General features: G+C 40.4%; 1 protein-coding gene across 10 annotated transcripts in view; it reads right to left on the bottom strand.

Annotated features, from left to right (window-relative positions):
* The window catches only part of LOC108231818 (neurexin-3b), a 373,487-nt gene extending 359,965 nt beyond the window's left edge, over nt 1-13,522 (bottom strand). For all 10 annotated transcript variants that reach the window (XR_005234499.1, XR_005234500.1, XM_037981501.1 and 7 more), the window contains exons 1-4: nt 13,195-13,522; nt 7,935-9,077; nt 998-1,015; nt 618-644 (exon numbers count right to left, since the gene is read on the bottom strand). Coding sequence is in view for 8 of the 10 variants with exons in the window: in XM_037981501.1 (XP_037837429.1) it covers nt 618-644; nt 998-1,015; nt 7,935-8,631 (742 nt within the window). In the remaining 2 variants the exon portion in view is untranslated. The remainder of the gene's footprint in view (nt 1-617; nt 645-997; nt 1,016-7,934; nt 9,078-13,194) is intronic.
* Nucleotides 13,523-20,234: the final 6,712 nt, after the last annotated feature.

The raw sequence follows: 20,234 nt of genomic DNA, 5'->3' as shown, positions 1-20,234 counted from the left end.
TAATCATCAAAATTAAACGAAATAAACATTTGAAATATATGAGTTTGTATGTAATGTATGAATATAATATACAAGTTTCACTTTTTAAATGGAATTACTGAAATCAATCTACTTTTTCATGATATTCTAATTTTATGACCAGCACCTGTACTTTGCTTTAACTATGAACTTGACCATGATGCATCCTCTTCACTCTATTTATTTATAACTCTAATACGCCTCTCCAGCCTCGTGTAAAGCGTCTCTCCAAATCCCGGTGATTTCTTTCTCCACCCTCACCAAACAGTGGACAGTGTCACTGCATGTTTGCTGTGGAGCTGAGACTAGTACACAGTTATGTAACACAAAGAAACCTGGATGAAGCAGGCCTAAGGAGACACAGCAAATGCAACAAAAAAAAAAGAAAAAGAGAGAGAAACATGTGATGCGGGACAAGCCATGCAGCCATGCACACATAATCACCCGCCCACTTCTCTGCAGCAGCGGTGGGAGCAGTCAACCCAACAAATTCGTATGAACGGGCAGAGGAGGCACATGGTGTAAATTTCCACCCCAAAACCAAGCCAGGAGTTTAGTGAACAAAAATAACAGAGAATGACACAAAAAAAGGAGAGTACCTTGTTCTGCCTTCAGGTGTGCGAGTTCTTCAAGAGGAAAATCAGACAGGAGCAGAGAGAGAAGTGAGAACAACACACCAATACTGCACTTGTATTGTCACTATGCATGCTTTGCATGATGGCAAACCATGACTATCACACTAAAATCAAAGCTTTCCCAAATAAAAATGCATCTGAAAGCTTCATTAAACTGAAAACAGAAATGACTAATAAGAGCAAAACTGTGTATAAAGTAGCTGTAGATATTTTTACTGCATACTTGGCCATTAGAGAATTATTGGATTACAGGTATATTTTTTCTTGCAATATGAATAATTAACCCAACATGAAGTGGTTCTATAATTTCACTGAAGTTCTGACTAATTCCCCTTGAGACTCACCTGGTTTTCTCTGGACTGCTGTGAAGTTGTCACAGGATCAAAAAGAGAGAGAAGCAAAGAGAAGCATGGCATTAGCAACACACTACTGTTGTGTTTGCATGTGGCTAACATGCAAAACATTTCACACTGTAAATCATTGTGCTGTCATGTAAGGAGCAAAGAGATGCACCTTCACATGCCTGATTAAAATTGCTACGTTCATTTCTTTAAAAAAAACCCTGTAAAAAAAATTTAAAAAAAAAGAAAGAAAAACACCAAACACTTCATCTGTCCCGTCCTCTCTGGGAGTCAGATTGACATTACTCCTTTGGCGAATAATTATTTTCACATTTCGACTGTTGCACAGTAACATTAATATTCCACATCTTGGATCACACAGGTTTCCTCACACCCTGAAAGGAGACATAAATCCACAATCCTGAGGATTTAAGGGGTAGTGAGGTTTGTGGATCTCAAGATGTTTATTGTCAGACCCATGTTGTTATTTTTCTCCACCTCTTTTTTTGTTTGTTTGTTTTTGAACACCTAAAATAAAGGCTTCCTTTTAACTTTTTCAGACAAATGCTCACTGTGAGGTCCATGGGGACATTTAACAATACGATATGACAATTTAAAATAATAGTCACATCTTCACTGCTTGTGATCAAAATGCTCATCGGGGTCACATTTGCCAGCATGATTTAGGGAGGAGGTCATTGAGTGAGCTCAGCAACATACACGTGACTCCTTATAATCCAACTACATGGTTACCATACTGTGGTACATGTACCATTAGTGACGCTCAGGCAAAAATGCAAACAAGAACATTTTGAGAGCCCTTAAAATCAGAGTGGATGTTTGTTAACAAATGTGTTAATGGCTACTTAAGCAGCACCAGTGAAGCCCCCATAGGGCCTGCTAGCATCAAAAGGTACAAAACAGTGAGAACATTTGAGTTATGAACACCCTTTAACCAGGGATGGGTTTGCTTGTTTATATAGATACAATACAAGCTCATAAGCTTGTAGTACTCTTCTAACCCATCCATTTTATGCCCCTTATGCTTGACTGGGTTATGGGAGAAAACACCTTATGCTCCCCTACCTCTTTCCAGCTACATCCTCCTGTTTATCAGATAAATCAAGGCATTTCCATGCCAGCTATGAAATATAATCTGTCCTGTTTAAACAACTCTCATGGAAGGCATTTAGAAAGAATCCTTACCAAATGGTCAAACCTCTTCTTTCAGTGCAGCGGAGCAGCAACTCTACTTTTAGCCCCTCCTTAATAGCTCAACTCCTCATCCTATTCCTAGGGAGGAGCTGTTTACTACAGCAACCATGTCACTGTAGATGCCATCCCAACTGTCCTATCAGTCTCCCTCTTTGTTCTACCCTTACACATGGACAAGACCCCTGGATACTTAAACTCCTCCACGTGTAGATTATTTCGAACCTGGAGTTTGCATTCCACCCTTTTCCAGTTAAGGAGCATAGGAGCATACGCTTCATCTTGACTGCTTTACGCTCAGCTGCAAACTACTCCAGTCCCTGCTGGAGGACCTGGCTTAATGAGACATGAAGACAAAAAGCAGCTATGCAATCCATAGCCCACCAAACTGGAGACCCTTTGCATCTGGGCTACGCCGAGACATTTAATATGCTAATATTCAATGTTAAACTCCTTTTCTGAGAGTTTTATATAGTATCTTTAAAGAGCATCAAGACAAAAAATTCCTAATTGCAGTAACACAAACTGCATTAGACATTTTAGGTTTTAGATCAACTAGACAAAAAGCAGTCCATTGTTTGACTTGGTGCAGTGACTTGATCTCTGTCCAGGCTGCAGAGATGCTTGGCCTGTTTTCCATCACCAGATATAGCAAGAGATTTTTCACCTTTATTCTCTCTCTCTCTTCGACACTATTGGGTTAACGCTTAAAGTTAAATTTAACAAACTCGACAGAACAAATATCTTTCGAAAGGAGGGACAGGCTGACAAAGTGTTTAGCAGCGGCTGGTGAGGGCAACGTTTGTTCCCGTCTCCTTTAGGGAATTTAAAATGAATGTGATTTCTCCTCCCACATAAGGAGGATGACATTGGTGGAGGGAAAGGAAGGACAAAACCATGGAAGAGAAGGGGGTTGTGAGATAGAGGCCAGCTGATGGACAGCAGTTCCAGCTCTCAAGAACTGGAGGCTTGGAACCACTCAATTTATGTGCCTGCATCAGCAGGTACATGTTCTTTTTTTTTCTTACAGCGCAAACGCTTGCACTCATAAATGTGCATATTCTGCATGCTTGTTAAATTGCTCAGTTTCCCATGTAGATTAAACCCTTTGTCTTGATGCAACAGCACTCAGAACAAGCCAATGTGCTGCGGTGGACATGTGGTCTAAGCGTAATCCCCTGTTCTATTTTACCAGCAGCTTCAGCACTCAAATCCAAACATAATTTTCTGCTTGGGCACTACACACAAATGCCCTCTGCACTGGAATCAGGCAAGTCTCTGCACCGTTTTTTTCCCCTCCCTGACCTACTTTTGTAGTAAGATTATTGCAACTGTCATTTTTTTTTTTCCATGTCGGTTTAATAATCCCCAGAGCTAAGCCCGAAGGCACAATTTCAGCACTTGTTTAACAGTTTGCTTGTTTTAGCCTTCAATTAAAAACCTTTTGTCAAGTCACGGCATGTTTTTTTTTTTTAACAAATGTTCATTTCAAATGCAGAAGGTTGGGTTTTGAAAGACAAAACGTAGCTCATTTTACATGCTCATTAAACAACACTGACCTTCTGCAGCTCTTAATGTAATGGAAAAACCTGAAAGCATACAGACTTCAAAATGTCACCAACGCTGAGTTAATTGAACAGAATTAGGTTCAATATCCAGATCTTTTTCATGAGCGATCCTGATATTTACACAGCACATAACAGCAGGTTTTGTTAAAGATGATTCGATAAAATGAGACCATTTAAAAATTAATGAGAAAACGAAATGCTGAAAAAGCTCTGGATTTCTCTACCAAAGTTAGGAAGAATGAGTGGCGACTAACTTTATTTTCACTCTTCCAGAAATATCCTGCCTCACCTCAAGAAAGAACAACCATTTGTTTGTTGTCTAAATTAAAAGGCTTGTGAAGGCGATAAGATCCCATTTATACTGGATGATGACCCTGCTGTAACGTGAAATATTAACCAAAATGATCTTTGCAGAGTCTTAGCAAGATTTTCTGAGTACTAAGACCTTACTGGTCTTTTCGTTACGTGTCATATAGCATGAAAGGTCTTGAAGCACTTTAATCATGCACAAAGCTTCCATAGCAAGATCATGGGGATTTATTATTGGGGTTGGCAGCTAATCAGTGCCTTGAGTGGAGCATGATGCCATATTGGCCACAGTTATAAGCTACACCCTCATTGTACCTACACAGAGCCAACAGTGCTCCAAGAAAGTTACTGCAAAGCACATATGCTGCTGCTCATGCTACTGGATCACACCACGCTCTCAGCACGTGACTACAATGACCAATGATAATTGTCTATGCACCAATAAATACCGCACCATGCTCAGCTGCCACTCATTTGGCTTAAGGAACCAGAGTAAGAAGCGCTTTTTCTCATTGTGGTCAGGACTGCTAGACAAAGAAGGAAGAATAACAAATGCGATGAAGGTTGTTTACCCCTTCATTTGCATCCTCTTATGCTTCTGATAGATGTTTCCTTCTTCGCATCAAGGCTAAAACTGATGGCAGAGGCCCAAAAACCTCCCACATATAAAAAAAGCACTGAAGGTCACGGAAACAACCTAGCGCAGACATGATACCTGTGGCGGTAGTATCTTGGTAGTGTGGTGTGATCTTCTAGAGCAAAACTGTATTCTGATGTGTTTCGAGAGAGTCGTGCCAGGTAGGGGGCCCAGGGCATAGAGCAATTGTGGGTGTACAATGTAGGATTATCATGGTAACATGCTGCTGGTGTATAAAATGCAGAGAGCATCTCAGGGACACAGAAAACAGCCGACAACAACCTATTTGGCATCTGCATATTGTAGTAGTGTCGTAATTGCCTTCATACTGAAGGAGGTTTTCTAAATTTGATGCAATTCAGCCATATTCTAATAGGTTGTATAGGTTGTGAAGGCCATATCGGGGTCATTCAATGCAAAAGGGGCCTAAGAGTGAAGAACCTTCTGAAACTATAATGAATCCAAGACAAGCTAACAGTGTGGGGAAGGTCTTTTAGAACAAACACAAACAGGCTTTTGGTGCTCATTTTCTTTTTTCCTCATCCCAGGTTTTAATTCCGATCACTCCCTGCATTTCTCTTCCAAGCCGGCGGGCTACCATTAGGAGCACGGCTGGCAGAATGCTTTCAAGGCTCGGGCCGCTCGCGCCGTACAGCCATCTGCCCATTTTAACGAGCAGCTCAGGTGCTTTGTCTGCGTTAATACATCCAATTGTGTGCGAGGCTGTGAATGCAACTGCATTTCAGTGCATGCTTGCGAGGTCCGGACCACACTGTGTTATAATGCAACATAAATATTCACAGGTCTGACAGATTGCTTTTGTTGCTCATTAATGCACAGTGTAATCACAGTATACGGACAAAGACAGGTGCGCCAAGCACTTGTTCATATGGTAAGACTGCCGTCATTCTAAATATCCCTTGAAAATATTCAGCACGCTCAAATTTCGCTCAAACAACAAGTACCTACCACTTGTGGACATGTGGTGCTAATGGTATTAGAACTGTGTCTTATTTGCCGACAGTTTGATCTGAGCTGATGGTGGTGTTTGTGCAGGCATTTTCTGGGCAAATTAGCCATCTCTGTTCTCATTATCCCCCCTAATTATAGTTCCCAGTCTTTGTGGAATAATCAACAATCAGCCACATCAGTTAGCAGGGAAGCAGAATAGAGCAGCGGTCAGCTAGAGAACCAACGTGACTACATTCCTGGTTTTGTTGTTTTAACCCTTGTAAACCAGAGAAAAACAAATAGTAAATGTCAGCTTGAATGCATCTGAAAAAGAAAGTTGGACACAAACGGAAGCCAATAACGGGTGGCTTGAGTTTGACGGACCATCTCCTGGGACAAATTAGGGTACAAGAGGCCAGTGGTGAATCCACTCACCACAGTTCCTCTGCCCCGAGGCTGTGAAATGACAGCCTGCTTTCCCTGCCCAAACCTAATCGCACTCTTAAAAACCCGTGTTGTTTTTACACAAAGATATCATACTTCCCTCCCATAAGCTCTCAGACAAATGGACCACCTACTGCTTCTCTATTGACTCTCCAACACAGGCAGTGAGCAAATGGGATGAAGTGAAAAGAGGTCAAGTCCACTCCGCTCGCCTGGCTGAACTGCAACCAGCACATTGCGTGCTGCTCTGAACAACGCCACGGGCAAGACTCGAGATTTAAGCTCCAAACAGCTTCATTTTAGCGGCGAGCATTGGGGTATATTAGGAAACCAAACACTGCAAAAGCTGTTCACAAAAATAAAGAAAACATCCACTAAAAATACATATTTAATTTCGTAACTGTATTAAAAGCAGTTTAAAATAGCTTGCAAGCAGTGCTACAGTGAGCATCCCTGTATCTTTTTTTTTTAGGCAAAATGAAGTCATCTTTAAACCCTGTCAGTCAGATTTAGACTGGAAGTGGGTCAGCAGTGGAGGAAATATAACATGGGTCTGGTCACACGAAGTTATTATCTACAATCCATATACATGAAGAAGAAAAAAAAGGTATGTGAGCAAAATTATAGTGAAATTGTGTACGGCTTCATATCTGAAAATCTGAATGCTTTGGATTATGCCATTATTACCAAAATAGAAAAAAAATGAAGAAGGTTGGTCTTTGAATCAGCTGGCATTGCTCTAGAAGCAGTAGTGGGTTTTGAAGGACGCACATACATCCCTGAAACCAGCAGCAGTGGTGTCATAAAGAAATAGAAAGCAGTTGTGTGTACCCTAGTGAAAAAAAATGAGGTCTGGAAATGAAGAGAAACACCAACAGCAAATAACTCCTATTATATCACTGTCATTGGGCTATCTGAGATTATCCACAAGAAAGAATGCTTTTTTTTTTAATGTCTTAAGCCTTAAAGGTGTGGAGATAGAAAAGGGCAGAAGATTGTCAAAGAGCTGCATCTCATTACACTCCCTAAAGGAGAGATGGCCTCAGCTCAAAAGGAGGGAGAGAAAAAAAAACAAATAGAGAGGAAGGGATTTCTCATCCAAATTTTGCCTGTACCTTTACGTCCCTGCAGCACCTTGAAAAATCCAAATACATTTTATGAAAAAAAAAAGAAAGAAAGAAAACTCAGTGTTGTAATTTTAGTCACATCAGCTAATACCGTATCCACCACTGCCTCATCAAATGTAATAACTGTGAAGGGAGAGGAAATGCTGAGCACATCAACTCCAATTTAACTCCCACGTGAAATATGAAGAGTTTCTTAGCTGTCTGAGCAACAGCCCATGAAGAAATATTCAGATTCTCTGTCCTGCAAGAACTGCATTAAATATTTCAAACATAAGGGAGTATAGCTGCTCATACGCTCTGTAAATAACGCTGATGTGCGACGACATTGCTGCAGACAGTCCACATTCTTCGAGGCGTTTTCTGAAATAAACTTTGATGCGGCGCAAATTACAATAAAAATAGCAAGGCAATTAATGGAATTACGTCAAATTTTTATGGTCTGTGTTGAGATTTTTTTGTTGAGGTTGAAGCCACGTGACGAGATGATTTTCACAGACTACACGTGGAAAGGGGCAACAGCAGGGGATGATGTGACGTGTTTTTACAAAATACCTGGAACAAGACAGCAAACCTGGGTTAGGTCAGTGTTACATTTGAAAGACAACCCTTCTGATCTTTTTCTTTTTTTAAAAGAAAGACTTTAATCAATATTCAGTGCCTGACACAGAAAACACAGGAGCCAGCTCTCTTACCTTCAGTGCAGTATCGACCGACAAATCCAGTTTTGGAGCAGTCGCAGTAGGTTTCTCCATCTGCCAGTGAGCAGATCCCGCCATTCTCACAGGGGTTCTCAGTGCAGAGGCCCATCATCTCCAATCGCACTTTTTGGCTATTGATTAACGTGGGCAACTTATTCCCATAACTGAGGTTGGTGATAACTCCTTTAAACGGCGGAAGCTCGCGGACAGAGGGCAGGGTGATGGCCGACATGCGGATATCCCCTGGAAGCCCTCCCAGGAAGAGGTCACTAACGATCTTCATGAACTGCCGCTGGGGCCGCACTTCTCCCGTTTTGGTCTGGCCATCCACGGCTAAGCCAGTCCACAGATTTTGTCTGTTGACGGCAGCAAAGTGCCAGCGGCTGTCATTGACCATTTTATCGGACGCGATGGTGGTCTCGGCACAGTCGATGCTGACGCGAAGCTGCAGCCTGCCCTCGGACACGGTGAGGAGCAGAAAGTCGCAGTAACCGCCATCGTCAAAGTACAGCAGCAGGCCTTCTGATTCTGAGGTCTTGAACTGAAATGTCAGATCACTTTTGGAGCTGGCGTCCCATCTCAGATACCGAGCCCACTGACCTTCTGAGCCAGTAAACTCCAAGCCTACACTTAGACCCAGCATGGTACTTAGCAGCATGAGAAAATGCCCAGCCAGGCCGTTTGGATGCATCGTAGAGAAAAGCAGGGCTACTGAAGGCTTGGAACTGGGAATAGATCCTCAAAGTGATAACATTTGATTACAGTTTAGCTCCAGGGTTTATCTGCTGAATGTTATATTCCACAAAGATTGTTTTTTTGGGGTTTTTTTAGACTAAGGAGGTGGTCTAATATCTGCTTTTTTTCCTGAGACAGGTCTAATGTTGATAATGAATGGAATCTAATTCTGTCAGCCAAGTCTTTAAAGAGCTATAGGAAAACAAATATCCAGTTTCCACACAAAGTGGATCAGTGAAAGTGCTATGATGAAGGTGATCCAGAGAGTGTTCTGTCAGTGATTTAAAGCTGTATTTTGTGATGTTTCTTTGAGACGACTTCCTGGATTGAAGCATGTAACGACTGTGGTTGGTCCAGTTCTATGCCCCATGGTTTGGTACTCAGCTTCAGGTAGAACAGGACCTGTGGAAAACATAACAAAGACATAATGAATACATTCTAAAAGCAAAAATCAACACTCATTTATGTTACTAGTAAAACAGTAGAACAATTTCCAAATAAAATACACAAAGCACTAAATGATTAAACGCATGAATAGGGATAAGATAGCTTTTATCTAACCTAAGGGTAAAGACTTCTGCAACAAATACCTCATCTGTAACCCAGTCAGAGAGGTTTGATTCAGCATGCAGAACAGAGGAAGCACAAAATGAAAAATAACCTCCCTATGAGTTTAGATAAAAATAAAAAGACAACGAGAACCTCATTCAAAGTAGCTCTGACTCACTATGTGTCCAATAAATACAACAAAATAACCAGTATCACTGATGATTAGACTTTTAAAGGCATTTTATGCAACAATTTCTACCAATTACTCACTTCATTTGAAGATTACCTCTCATAATCGCTCAGAGGTTTAAGCTTAACCTAAGAGTTAACTTCTCAATTTACGAATCTAACTACCAAGATAAACAAATAAATAAAGCTCAGAGACTGTTGTTGTTGACGGCACGACTACTGCAAATCCATTGAGGTGAGCCAAAGCATGTGTTTAGCTTTAAATGTTAGGCTGCTATCTGTAAGAGCCTGCTGAGATCCTGATTAATATGACTAATTATCCACCACCGGTCTTTCTTTTTCTCTTTCTCATTTGCATGTCTTTGGGGGATTACAATCATAAACGGTGATTCAGAAAGATGCTAGGATGGGGCCATTTCATATTTGAATCCCGCTGCCTTTTAAATTTTTTCCAACAAGTAGAAATAATTCCCTTAAACCTTTAGGGCACTATTAGGAAACATTAGCAAGTGCTGGTCAGCTTGTACTTCTGCTAGCTTGTACCCTGTTTCAACTAGTGCACTAGCATATTCTCATTGTACACCTACAGTTTTGTTTAATTTTGCCCAGTTACAAATGATTTACATGGAGAAACCCTATATGTGCGTGTACTCTTCAAGCCCTTTGCCCTTGTGATTGTTTCGGCAGCGGGCTGCCAACCAGACAAATGCATTGTCCAATCATGACAGTAGCACAGAATGGAGAAACACAATAGGCCCTTTAACCACCTGCCCTGAATAGTTAATCTTGCTGCAGCAGGCGAGCTATTGAATTCAGGTAACCGATACCTATGCTAATGCACTGTGTGTGCTCACATGTGTCCCTCCTGTACATGAGTGTATCTTTGACAACGCTGGGTTGCTAGGACGGATGACTGTCTTTGTCTTAAAAGCGATTCAGTGAGAAAGAACAGGGGTTAAAAGGTTCTGTTCAGTGAAATAAACCTGAACACCACCATGTCAGCCCAACCCACTAAGCATCGACTGTAAATAGAAAGCGGATTAGTTGCCGCGTTTCGTGAATAGGAAAAGCTGCATATGAAACCTGAGATGGCAGTTCGGTGTAGTAACTGGACAGGCTTCTATTCAATTAGCATGACTCATTGTGTGTATTGGCTGATTGAGATATCAGGTGTCCCTGGAGGCTATAGATTTGTAGAGTATGCTAACAATGCTACTATTCCTCAGAAGCAGCGTGTGCTTGCTTACCACAATGTTAAATCAATTTTTTTCTTTTTTTTTTCCTATTGATATCCTAGACTTGACATTTACAAAGTAAATACCTAATTTAATGTCAAAAATGGAATACCTGCTGGCTAGCTTGTATGCTAAGTCAAACTAGCATGATGTGGTGATAAGCTAACTTTACATGGTGTATTTTGCTCAGTGTTGTTGTGAAAGATGCCTACCAGTTAAGTTAAGCCTGATATCAGTATTTACTTTTGAACGAAAATACATTTTTTGCTAATTATAGATAAAAAATAAGGCTGCATAAGCTGCCTATTGTTGTGGACAATCCCTGAATTGTGCCACCAAGACCCAAACAAGACATTCGGAGCAGTAATTATTCGCTTTCTTAGCTATTTTTTCAGCCAATTTAGACCACACAGTGAAGCTATTCAAGAGTAATTGTACAGAGTATTGTCATACATTTAAAATGTATACATTTGCAATATATTGTAAAGTTCTTAAATTTGCATTATTGTGGTATTTACAATATATTTTTCATTTGCTTATTCATGGTTTTATTATATTGCCTTCAGCTGACAGATAAAATTCCATCCCCTAATTGAAAATTATGGGATGTCGTTCAGTTACAAGTAATGGTTCATACATCTACAGTTGGTTGCTAATAAATAGGCAGACACACGTGTAATCTAACGTAATCAGACCATCAGAGATAAAAAGCTTGCATTACCATATCAGCCTCTGGAGATGTTTGGGATATAAAGAACTGATGCAGGTCTCTGGTTGTTCTGAAAGAACAGGGGGTTTTGTTTGTCTGCAGCTGCCAGGCCACCGTGTGCCCTATAGAAAATATTTACCTTAAGGTTGTCTTTGAAGTCTTCTTCCCTGAGACTTGCCAGATACGGGTTTGAACTCATGTTTGTACTTCCCGTTTCCGCCTCAGTTTTTAAACAAGGGGGAATGACGCGTTCAAGACAGCTCGGAAATACGGGACAAGCCCCGTCCCGTACTGATGTAAAACGGGGCGCACAAATTAAGCGTCAAATATACGGGACTCCTCCACTCCTGGCTAGTTAGTAGGCTTATACAAACTGGTATAATGTGATATGCTAACTTTACAGCTCAGTTACTGACACTTTGTTTGACAGAGTTGCCACGAAATGAAAGATGGCCTCTGGCTACCCTTCAGGGCAAATTTAGGAATCCAGAAAGACAGAAAGTTGTTTTTTATCTCTGTGAATAAAAAATGTAGCAAGCAAAATATTTCACCTGGACAACTCACTGTGACGTCCGCTAGTTTGTTCTGTCATAACTCTGTTAGCGTAAGGCCACGTTTTCTCGGATATACACATTGAATTATTGAGTAGCGCGCAGGATATGATATGACCCGCACGGCTGCTGTCACAGACTGACCCATAAATGATGCATCGAGGCGTCCGGCCTCGCTGCAGCAGGATTTATTGGCATGTTTTTGTAATGCAGCCCGGTCCCCCATCACGCACAGGGGACCACCCTGACTCCAGTCCTCGCTGAGCTTCCTGTCTATCACCGAGCTTCAGCCTGGAGGAACGATTTAATCCGACATCAGTCACAGCAGACAAGAGTAGGGGGGGAGTGTGTCCGGACCTGTTAGGGTGGAGGGGACCAAGCGGATAATGGAAAAAAACTGCACATATTCATTAAGTCCTAGTCGCTGATACCTCCATCTCTACCTAAACACACAGACACACACAAACTTCAGCCCTACGTGTCAGTGTTAAGCCACCAGGTTTTATTCTCATATAAAATGGATGTGTTCCTGTCAAACATCTCCGATGTTGCAGTTAAAAATAGTCTCGTTCTGATGCGTAACTGCTGGGAATGGAGGTGCCCAAAAGGTCAGCAATAACTGCAGACTGGGTAGCTCGGAAATGTGGGCTCAGTTCTTGCAGAAACAGTATTATAATAATAATAATAATTCTTATTATTATTATATTATTGGTGTGGCTATAGCCTACGGCAGGCATGGTTTCACAAGCCGAGCAAAACCCGGCAACGTTAGTCCTCCTAATATTGTTTCACCCTCTATCTATTAATGTTGTTTAAAAAAAAATGAACAAACATGCTGTGTAACCCCGCACTGATATTATTATTGTTATTTAATCTTTCCTTTTGAAGCAAAATTTCACGAGTCGGGCATTACAGTTAAGAGAAACCGTGTCTGAAGCATCCCACTGCAGTTTCTTCTTTTAGTGTTTGCGGCATTTTGCTTGTCTCCGTTCAAGTCAGCGGAAACTTTCCGTCTCCCTCATACGAACGGACTCACTCAAATCCGAACAACAGTCTACCGAAATGTTCCCTCTTTTCTCTCTCGCTCTCTCTCTCTCTCGCCATCAAACTGTGCGTAAAAAGCTCTCAAACTTGCATGCGCGCGTAATGAACCCCCCCATCTCAGCTACAAACCGGTCCATTAAATGTGTAGAAAATGACCCCAGTTTCATCATCTAAGCATCTTTTGGGAGAAACTATTAAAAAGAGATCAAAACAAGGAGCGACCAGTTCTGAGCTGTTCCTACCGTTTTGGTGGAGGCAGACAAGAGGTGGATGAAGTCCGAGCGCAAATATGCCAAATTAGAATATTCCACAGCGAAATTCCATCCGCAGACCGGAGTATTTCCAAGCAGCAGCAGCAGCAGTAGCAGTAGCAGTGTGTGACCCCCCGGGGGGTTGATGTGATGCTGATGCCGGGGATGAGGCGGTTGGTGGGGGAAAAAATAAATAAATAAAAGCCAGCGGTCCTTCCTTCCTTTCCTTCCTTCCCTCCGGATGAGTGGATGCCTCAGCTCGCCTCTCTCAGCGCATCTGCTGACGGGCCGCCGGATTTCTCCCACACTGACGCTCCGGCCCGCCTTCTCCACTGTAGCTCGGCACGGTGGGGGCGGGCTGAGGGGAGGGTTTGTAAAGGTAAATTAAAGGCCTGGCGTCCCTTCGAGGGATGCGCGTCGCCCGTCTCCTCTCACGCAGGAGTTTTAAACTTTGCGCATCTTGAGTTGAGAAACAGCGGAGTTCGAGTTGGTGTCGGGTAAACCTCTATAATGCGCGAGATCTCACTCCTTGTCCTATTTCACGCTCAGTGTATGCGATGAGGATAACTCTCAGCTACTACCACTTTAACTTTTAGCTGAAGTAGAGCCATTTTTATGTTTTCTAATGTCAGTTGGCTGTAGCGGTCATCCAGAATTGGGTTGGCTCCAAAAGTTAATCAGTTGTAGAGGTACAGCTATTGGTTATTTCCTGAACGTTTCATTAAACTCCATTCAGTTGTGCAGGACATATTTTGCTAACAGACAAACTGAGCTGTCTTCATGAGTTAATGGTAATGTTTTAAGCAAAGCTCTTGCGCAATCTCTTCACACTTGGAATAAGTGTTGGGATGAATCCCAGCTATTACCATACCAATTTATATTTCCATATCTGTGAAACTGACTAAGTTGTAGCCAGATTTATGTTTCCCAAGGTTGATTGGCTGTGGCGGCCATCTTGAATTGCGTTGACTCCAAAGTCAATTGTAGATGTATATCTAGCAATTACTTTCTGAGAATTTCATTCAAATCCATCCAGTAGCTTATGAGATATTTTGCTAACAGACAAACACATGAACACACACACACAAACACATCCCAAAAGATGATGGCCTACCCTTCATCTTTCAGCATAGGGTGATAATTAGGTAGATATTCATATTTAGATTATCACTGCTTTTGCAAGTCACACATCACAGTGATGTATCTACAATAAAAAATATCTTTTGACCAGGTTTTCTTTAGGAATGTGCAGAATCATGCATTCAGCCCCAGGATGATGGTTTAAAAGACATCCACTGTCAGTCCAGAGAGAGAATGCCCCTGCCTTTCGGTAATCTGGGATTTTTAGAATCTTATAACATTTTAAATCTGGATCTCTGCGAGCCCAGAATGGAAATGTGTGTTATAAGGCTGCGTTAGAAGTTCAGAACCATGGACAGAACCCTGCCAGGCGAGGAGGACTGGAAGGATCTCTGTTTGTTCACACATATGGTCTGATTTATGGTTGCTGCTGTCCGTGGTGCTGAAAACTTGTCAGAGCATAAAAGGGAGAAATTCATGCAGACGGAAAGCTCCGGACACATGTAGTATTTTATCACCGCAGCACCTGGGAAGGTTCTGGTTCATGTCTCATTTTAAACAGTTCAAATTTGAAGGGAAAAGTTCTGTTTTATTTTTAAGTGAGGTTCTGTGAAAAGGTTATGAACAATTAACATCCTAACTGTTGTAGATAGCTCGATGAACAACCTCACTTTGGAGAAATAATACAGTCCAAAAAATCTTTTAGTGCATCAAGCTACTTATAAACCCATACACTGCTATCAGTTTCACATTAAATTCAAATCATATTACATTCTATTTAAAAAAGCCAACTGAAACCAGTATGCTTTGATTATTTTTACAGTTTATATTATCCTGTTGTTTCTGTTGTTTTTATTGCTGTTGTACATGTTGGACTAGAATCTTGTTGTATAAAAATGTAATGGTCTTACATTTCTCTTATTTACGTATCTTATCTTATTACTGTTTTATTCCAGTAATCTTACTTTAAGTACCATAGACTGCATCCAAAGTGCTACAGCTAGCTATTACTGTTACTGTTTGTGTTTGCAAATAACCATAAAACTCTATGCAAATACATTTATAATGCAAAATTAATGGCATAGAAGTTGTAAAATAGCATTCACCTGAACCAATGTGAAAATTTTAAGATTCTGGAGACCTGGAGTCTACATTCAAAGTGGTTACAGTTTTGTCTCACTATATAGTGGACTAAATAGTGAACAAGTGTAACATTTTTGGAGAATCAAGAGTATAGAGCAGCAGGTTGGCAAGCAAGCAGATGTAACTTTAAAAAAAAAAGTAGCTTATTAAATGAAAATAAAATCCAGGGTGGCTGATACATTCATTATCCTCAGCACATAATGGCCTATCTATGCTCCCTACATGTACGTTAAAAAAAAAAATACAAACAGCATCACACAAAAGTGTACAGGTTTAAAATTAGCTAGTGTAGCATTCTTTTACATTGATATGTCATTTTTGAGAAATATATTCATAAGCCTGAAAAACAATAAAAATCAGGACCTGGTTTGGCTAGCCATTAGCCTAATCTGGATAAAGACTTTTGACATTTTCTCCTTACTTTTTGACATCACTCCTAAGTTGACTGACTCTCCCTTTAAAGCCTGGCACTGCTAGTGCAAAGACTCTGGTTCCAAAAATACAACATTGCAGCATCCACTATCTGGTTTGCATCTGTGATATTCTGGACAAACTGTGGACCGGTTAACTTTTCAGTAGCCATGCTGTGGTGTGATGTCACATGATCAAACCTAATTAACTGTATTTCACCAAACTGGGGTAGTACAGAAAGGGATCTGCATCTTACCTACAACAGGTAAGATGTTGACTGTTCATCACTTTTCCACAGATGCCCTCATTAAAAGATCTGAACTATCTCTTTTATGCTCCACTGGCTGTTTTGTTTCATTCTTTCTCTTCATTAAATCTAATGACATCTGTAATGATAATAGGGTTCATTGTGGGGTTTGTAGTACATCATATCATACAGTTTTAACATATGTATAGACATTTCTTTCCATCTAACACATTGTTTGCTGTGTTGTGTTGGAAATTGAAGAAGGCGATGCTACTCCCATGAGATCACAGGCATCCAGGTGTAACCAATCAAGCTAATGATCCTGAACCCAGGAAAAATGGTGTTGCAACAGTAGTGCAAACGCTGAAACATCATTTCTTTAACACTTGCAATATGGTGCACCAGTATATAGTATATACTAGTAGATAGCCCTTTGCTGCTACTGATGACAGGTGTTGATTTTACATGTTAATTATCTCAAAACTGAGTTCACAAACAGTTATACCAAAAAAAAGTCCCAAGCAACACTAACTGAATGCAATGCATATGGTAAATAGTAAGTCAAATAAATGGATTTGTAAAATATAACACAATTAGTCTGAGTAAATCAGACTGCCCCAAATATTGGCAGGATTACAAACAAATGCATCAAAGTCAAATCTGCATTTCTGAGGCAGAGTCTTGAAAAAGTACACAGAGATCAGCGTGGGTCTCGATGAGGGATCAGTCACCGAGGGGGAGGGAGATTTTACTTCATCTTTGACTCATAGAAAACTGTGTATCTTGCTGTCAGATTGGGTTTAAGCATTCGCTTTTGAAACCAGTGGAAGAGAGCTAAATATGGAGAGATGTGGAGTCTCTTTGTTTGGCACCAGCTCAAATGTGAGCTCTCGTGTTGAGGAATAGCTCGCAGCTGGAGAGTGACTTTTGACTGAGGCAGGACCAGAAGGAGATGAGCAGAGAAGCTTCAATGACCTTCTCTTGTTCAGTGAAGAATGAAAGAACGGGAACCAAGCAGCAAGGAGGCTAGATTTCTTGATGTAGCTGTTTGTTTTTTGATTTTTTTTTTTCAACTGTACGGAAATGTTGTGAAATGATCTGGAACATTTGAGTCATGCTCTATGCAAATCAGTTCCTCTGTACTCCAAACAGAAGTTAAAGGTGTCAATGCATAAGCATTGAAGTACTCTTACTGTTCAATCTTTATTCTTTTGTTTCTATCATGACTTTTGATTCATTACTCCGCCTGCAGCTTTGGAAAGTTGAAGGAAAAAATATATATCAACTAAAAGGCCACATGGCCACTTCCACACAAAAGTTCAACACAAAATCTGTAAAAAAAGTGGTTGAATTATAGCCTTTTCTGTGATGCCTAAGATCAGATGGCTGTGGCAGCCATATTGAATTGTGCTGACTCCGAAAGGTAACCAGTTGTGGATGTACATCCAATGATTAGTTTGTGAGAAGTCTTCAAAATATGTCCAGACAAGAACAAAAACATTATTGCATGTGCCCCTTTGGTGGCGGGCTATAAACATGGAGCTGGATTGAAAAGAATGTGATATGACTTTGCACAATCGTACATTATATGGCATAGATTAAACTTGAAGGAAGAATAGACGAGAAAAGAAAAAAAAATAACATTTTCTACATGCACAACAATTGGATTTTGGCGAAACAAGTAAGAAAATATCAAAACTTATGTTGAGTAAGGTAAATGTTACTTTCAACACATTCACTCTGGCAAACCCAAACCTTTCAAAATTATATTGTATTATACTCAGTCACAGTCAAATATTAAATTAAGCTGTGCCTTCAAACTAACTATTTTATTATTTATCTTCAGTGTTTTGAGTCTGAAAACAGCTAATAACATGGCCTAACAAACATGCTGCTTCAAGTTGGGTCAGCCTCTGTAGGTGCTCTCTCTACACACCTATGATTCATCATCCACCCTGCAGTAAATCCATCCCGGTCTACTCTTCCACTCTTTAAAAGTTCAGCAACAAACCTTTGCTGAGAGCAATTCCAGTCTTGCTCTAGTAAAATCCCTTGTGTCATTCCAAACACAAAGTCCTGTGCCCGGCTTAGGATCTCCTGCACTCACTTGTCTGCCCTCTGTCATCAACCCAAAGGAGGCCTATAGAACTGCACATCACAATTTAGCATGCGCCAGTCTCTGGGTGGATTACCTCCATAAAAGAGTCAAGTAAATCTACACGGATTGAGCCGAATGTACCTGCCACTCCAAGTGCTCTGCCTAACCACCCTCTTGTGATTTCAAAGAGATCTTAAGGATGTGAAACTTCCCTCTTTTCCCCGAGAACCTCTGTTTGCAGAATAAATCAGCTTAACTGTCTTCCCATCTTCCTGCCTCTGTTAAAGGATCCGATCACAGCACAACTCCAGCAGTGTTGTAACAAAGACAAGGACTTTAGTGGGGCCCGTGGAAAGCCCCCTGCTAGAGGAGGTGAAATATAACTGCTCTGTGAACAGCGTTAAACGAGCCACTTGGGTACGAGAGGACTTGGATGGAACGATTCTCTATATGTGCTGCAAAATTGAGGCCATTTGTTACTTTGAATAGAGCCACAGGGCTGAGGCAACATCTGGGCCGCTCCGGTCACCCTGTTGTCCCTGCATCCCTGACCTGAATAAGGTAAAACTAAAAAAAAAATGAACTGAAACACTGATTAAAGTAGAAAAGCAAGTGTTCTTTTTACTATTTTCTTGTTAAAATGAATCATTTACAGTCCAAGCTGAGATAAATATTCAGGAGCTTAATTTCCAATTACTGTGTATAGATCATTTCATTTAAGTAATCAGCTTTGTGAACACTTGATATATAATAGATTTAACAAATGCCATATAGCAAACACTGAAATTTACAAATTACTAAATTTGACCTAATAGTATGAAATAAAAGGAATGGACGAGGTCAGCCATTTAGGGGTTTCTATCGCTAAAGCCAATGATGATTTTTAGAAATCAGTGATTTTTGATTTATGAAGTCAGTTTTCTACATGTACATCCAGTGATTACATTATTTTCAAGGTTTGACCTAAAGGCTACAACTCTGTCAACTCTGTCATCCTGAAAGGATGTTGGTCTAAAATTCTGGCATGAAAGGCAGCAGATGCTATGAATTCCTTCAAGCACTGCAAGGTCTTTAATTTAGATTGTTTTTAGCCTATAATTATAACAGATTATTTTTAATACACATTGCAATCTAGAATGAACTGGATTGCGTGCAGTTGTATTATATATTGCCCTGGAATGACTTTTGCTGTCAGCTGGTGCTGTAAAAATAAACTGAATTGAATAATGCAGCAGTAAAGTATAACACTACCATACTTTTCTGGTCAGCTTCCTTTGAAGCATGCCAATGTTGTGATGAAAAAAAAAGTATTTTTTCCATGAAAGGCAATCCTTTCACAGGGGGTGCACTGACACAAGGTTGTAGCCACAGTTCTATCAAAACTGTGCTGTCAAACCTTTTATAACTGACTGATTATGATTAAGAGTAGACCAGGTTGACTACCTAAAAAAGAAAAACAACAAGCCAGAAATCAGGCTACATAATCAGCCAGTAAACTGGACCAACTTTAGAGAAAAAGAATTGAATTTGCAAATTTCAGAAGAAAATTTGAAGAGTACCAGTGCAATTAACTCCCAAAATCCAAACATCTTTCAACTTTCTTCTATAAATACCAATAGTAATTTGAAATGTAGCTTTGCTTACAGTCACCGTAGTATATTTGACTCAAAACATCACTTTTAATAAGGCAGACAGAAACACAGACCAGAAAATAAGCCTCAGACAATTAGTCATAGTGTGAAAACTCTAAATCATGTTGAAAGAAATTCCTCAGTCATTTATAGTTTACTGTGACATGAAGTTAGTGTGACATCATCAATCTAAGTTAGAAAGTCTCCAAAAATCATAAATCTTAAGCTGCAATTTTGTAAATAAGTCATAACAAATATCAAAATGCCAGTTTAGTCATGTAAAGTCCACGTCTGTGACCGTTTAAACTCTGATCAATATTTGTACTGTGAGGTCTGTTTGAGCTATTGAGTTCCAAAGGGGGCTAGGTTTTCTCTCTTGTTTAGCCAAAACCCCATTGTTGTGTTAATGGGGAGTCGTTGG

The sequence above is a fragment of the Kryptolebias marmoratus genome, linkage group LG19 (assembly GCF_001649575.2).
Source record: "Kryptolebias marmoratus isolate JLee-2015 linkage group LG19, ASM164957v2, whole genome shotgun sequence".
Taxonomy (NCBI): Eukaryota; Metazoa; Chordata; class Actinopteri; order Cyprinodontiformes; family Rivulidae; genus Kryptolebias; species Kryptolebias marmoratus.
This window is presented reverse-complemented; position numbering and strand designations above follow the sequence as displayed.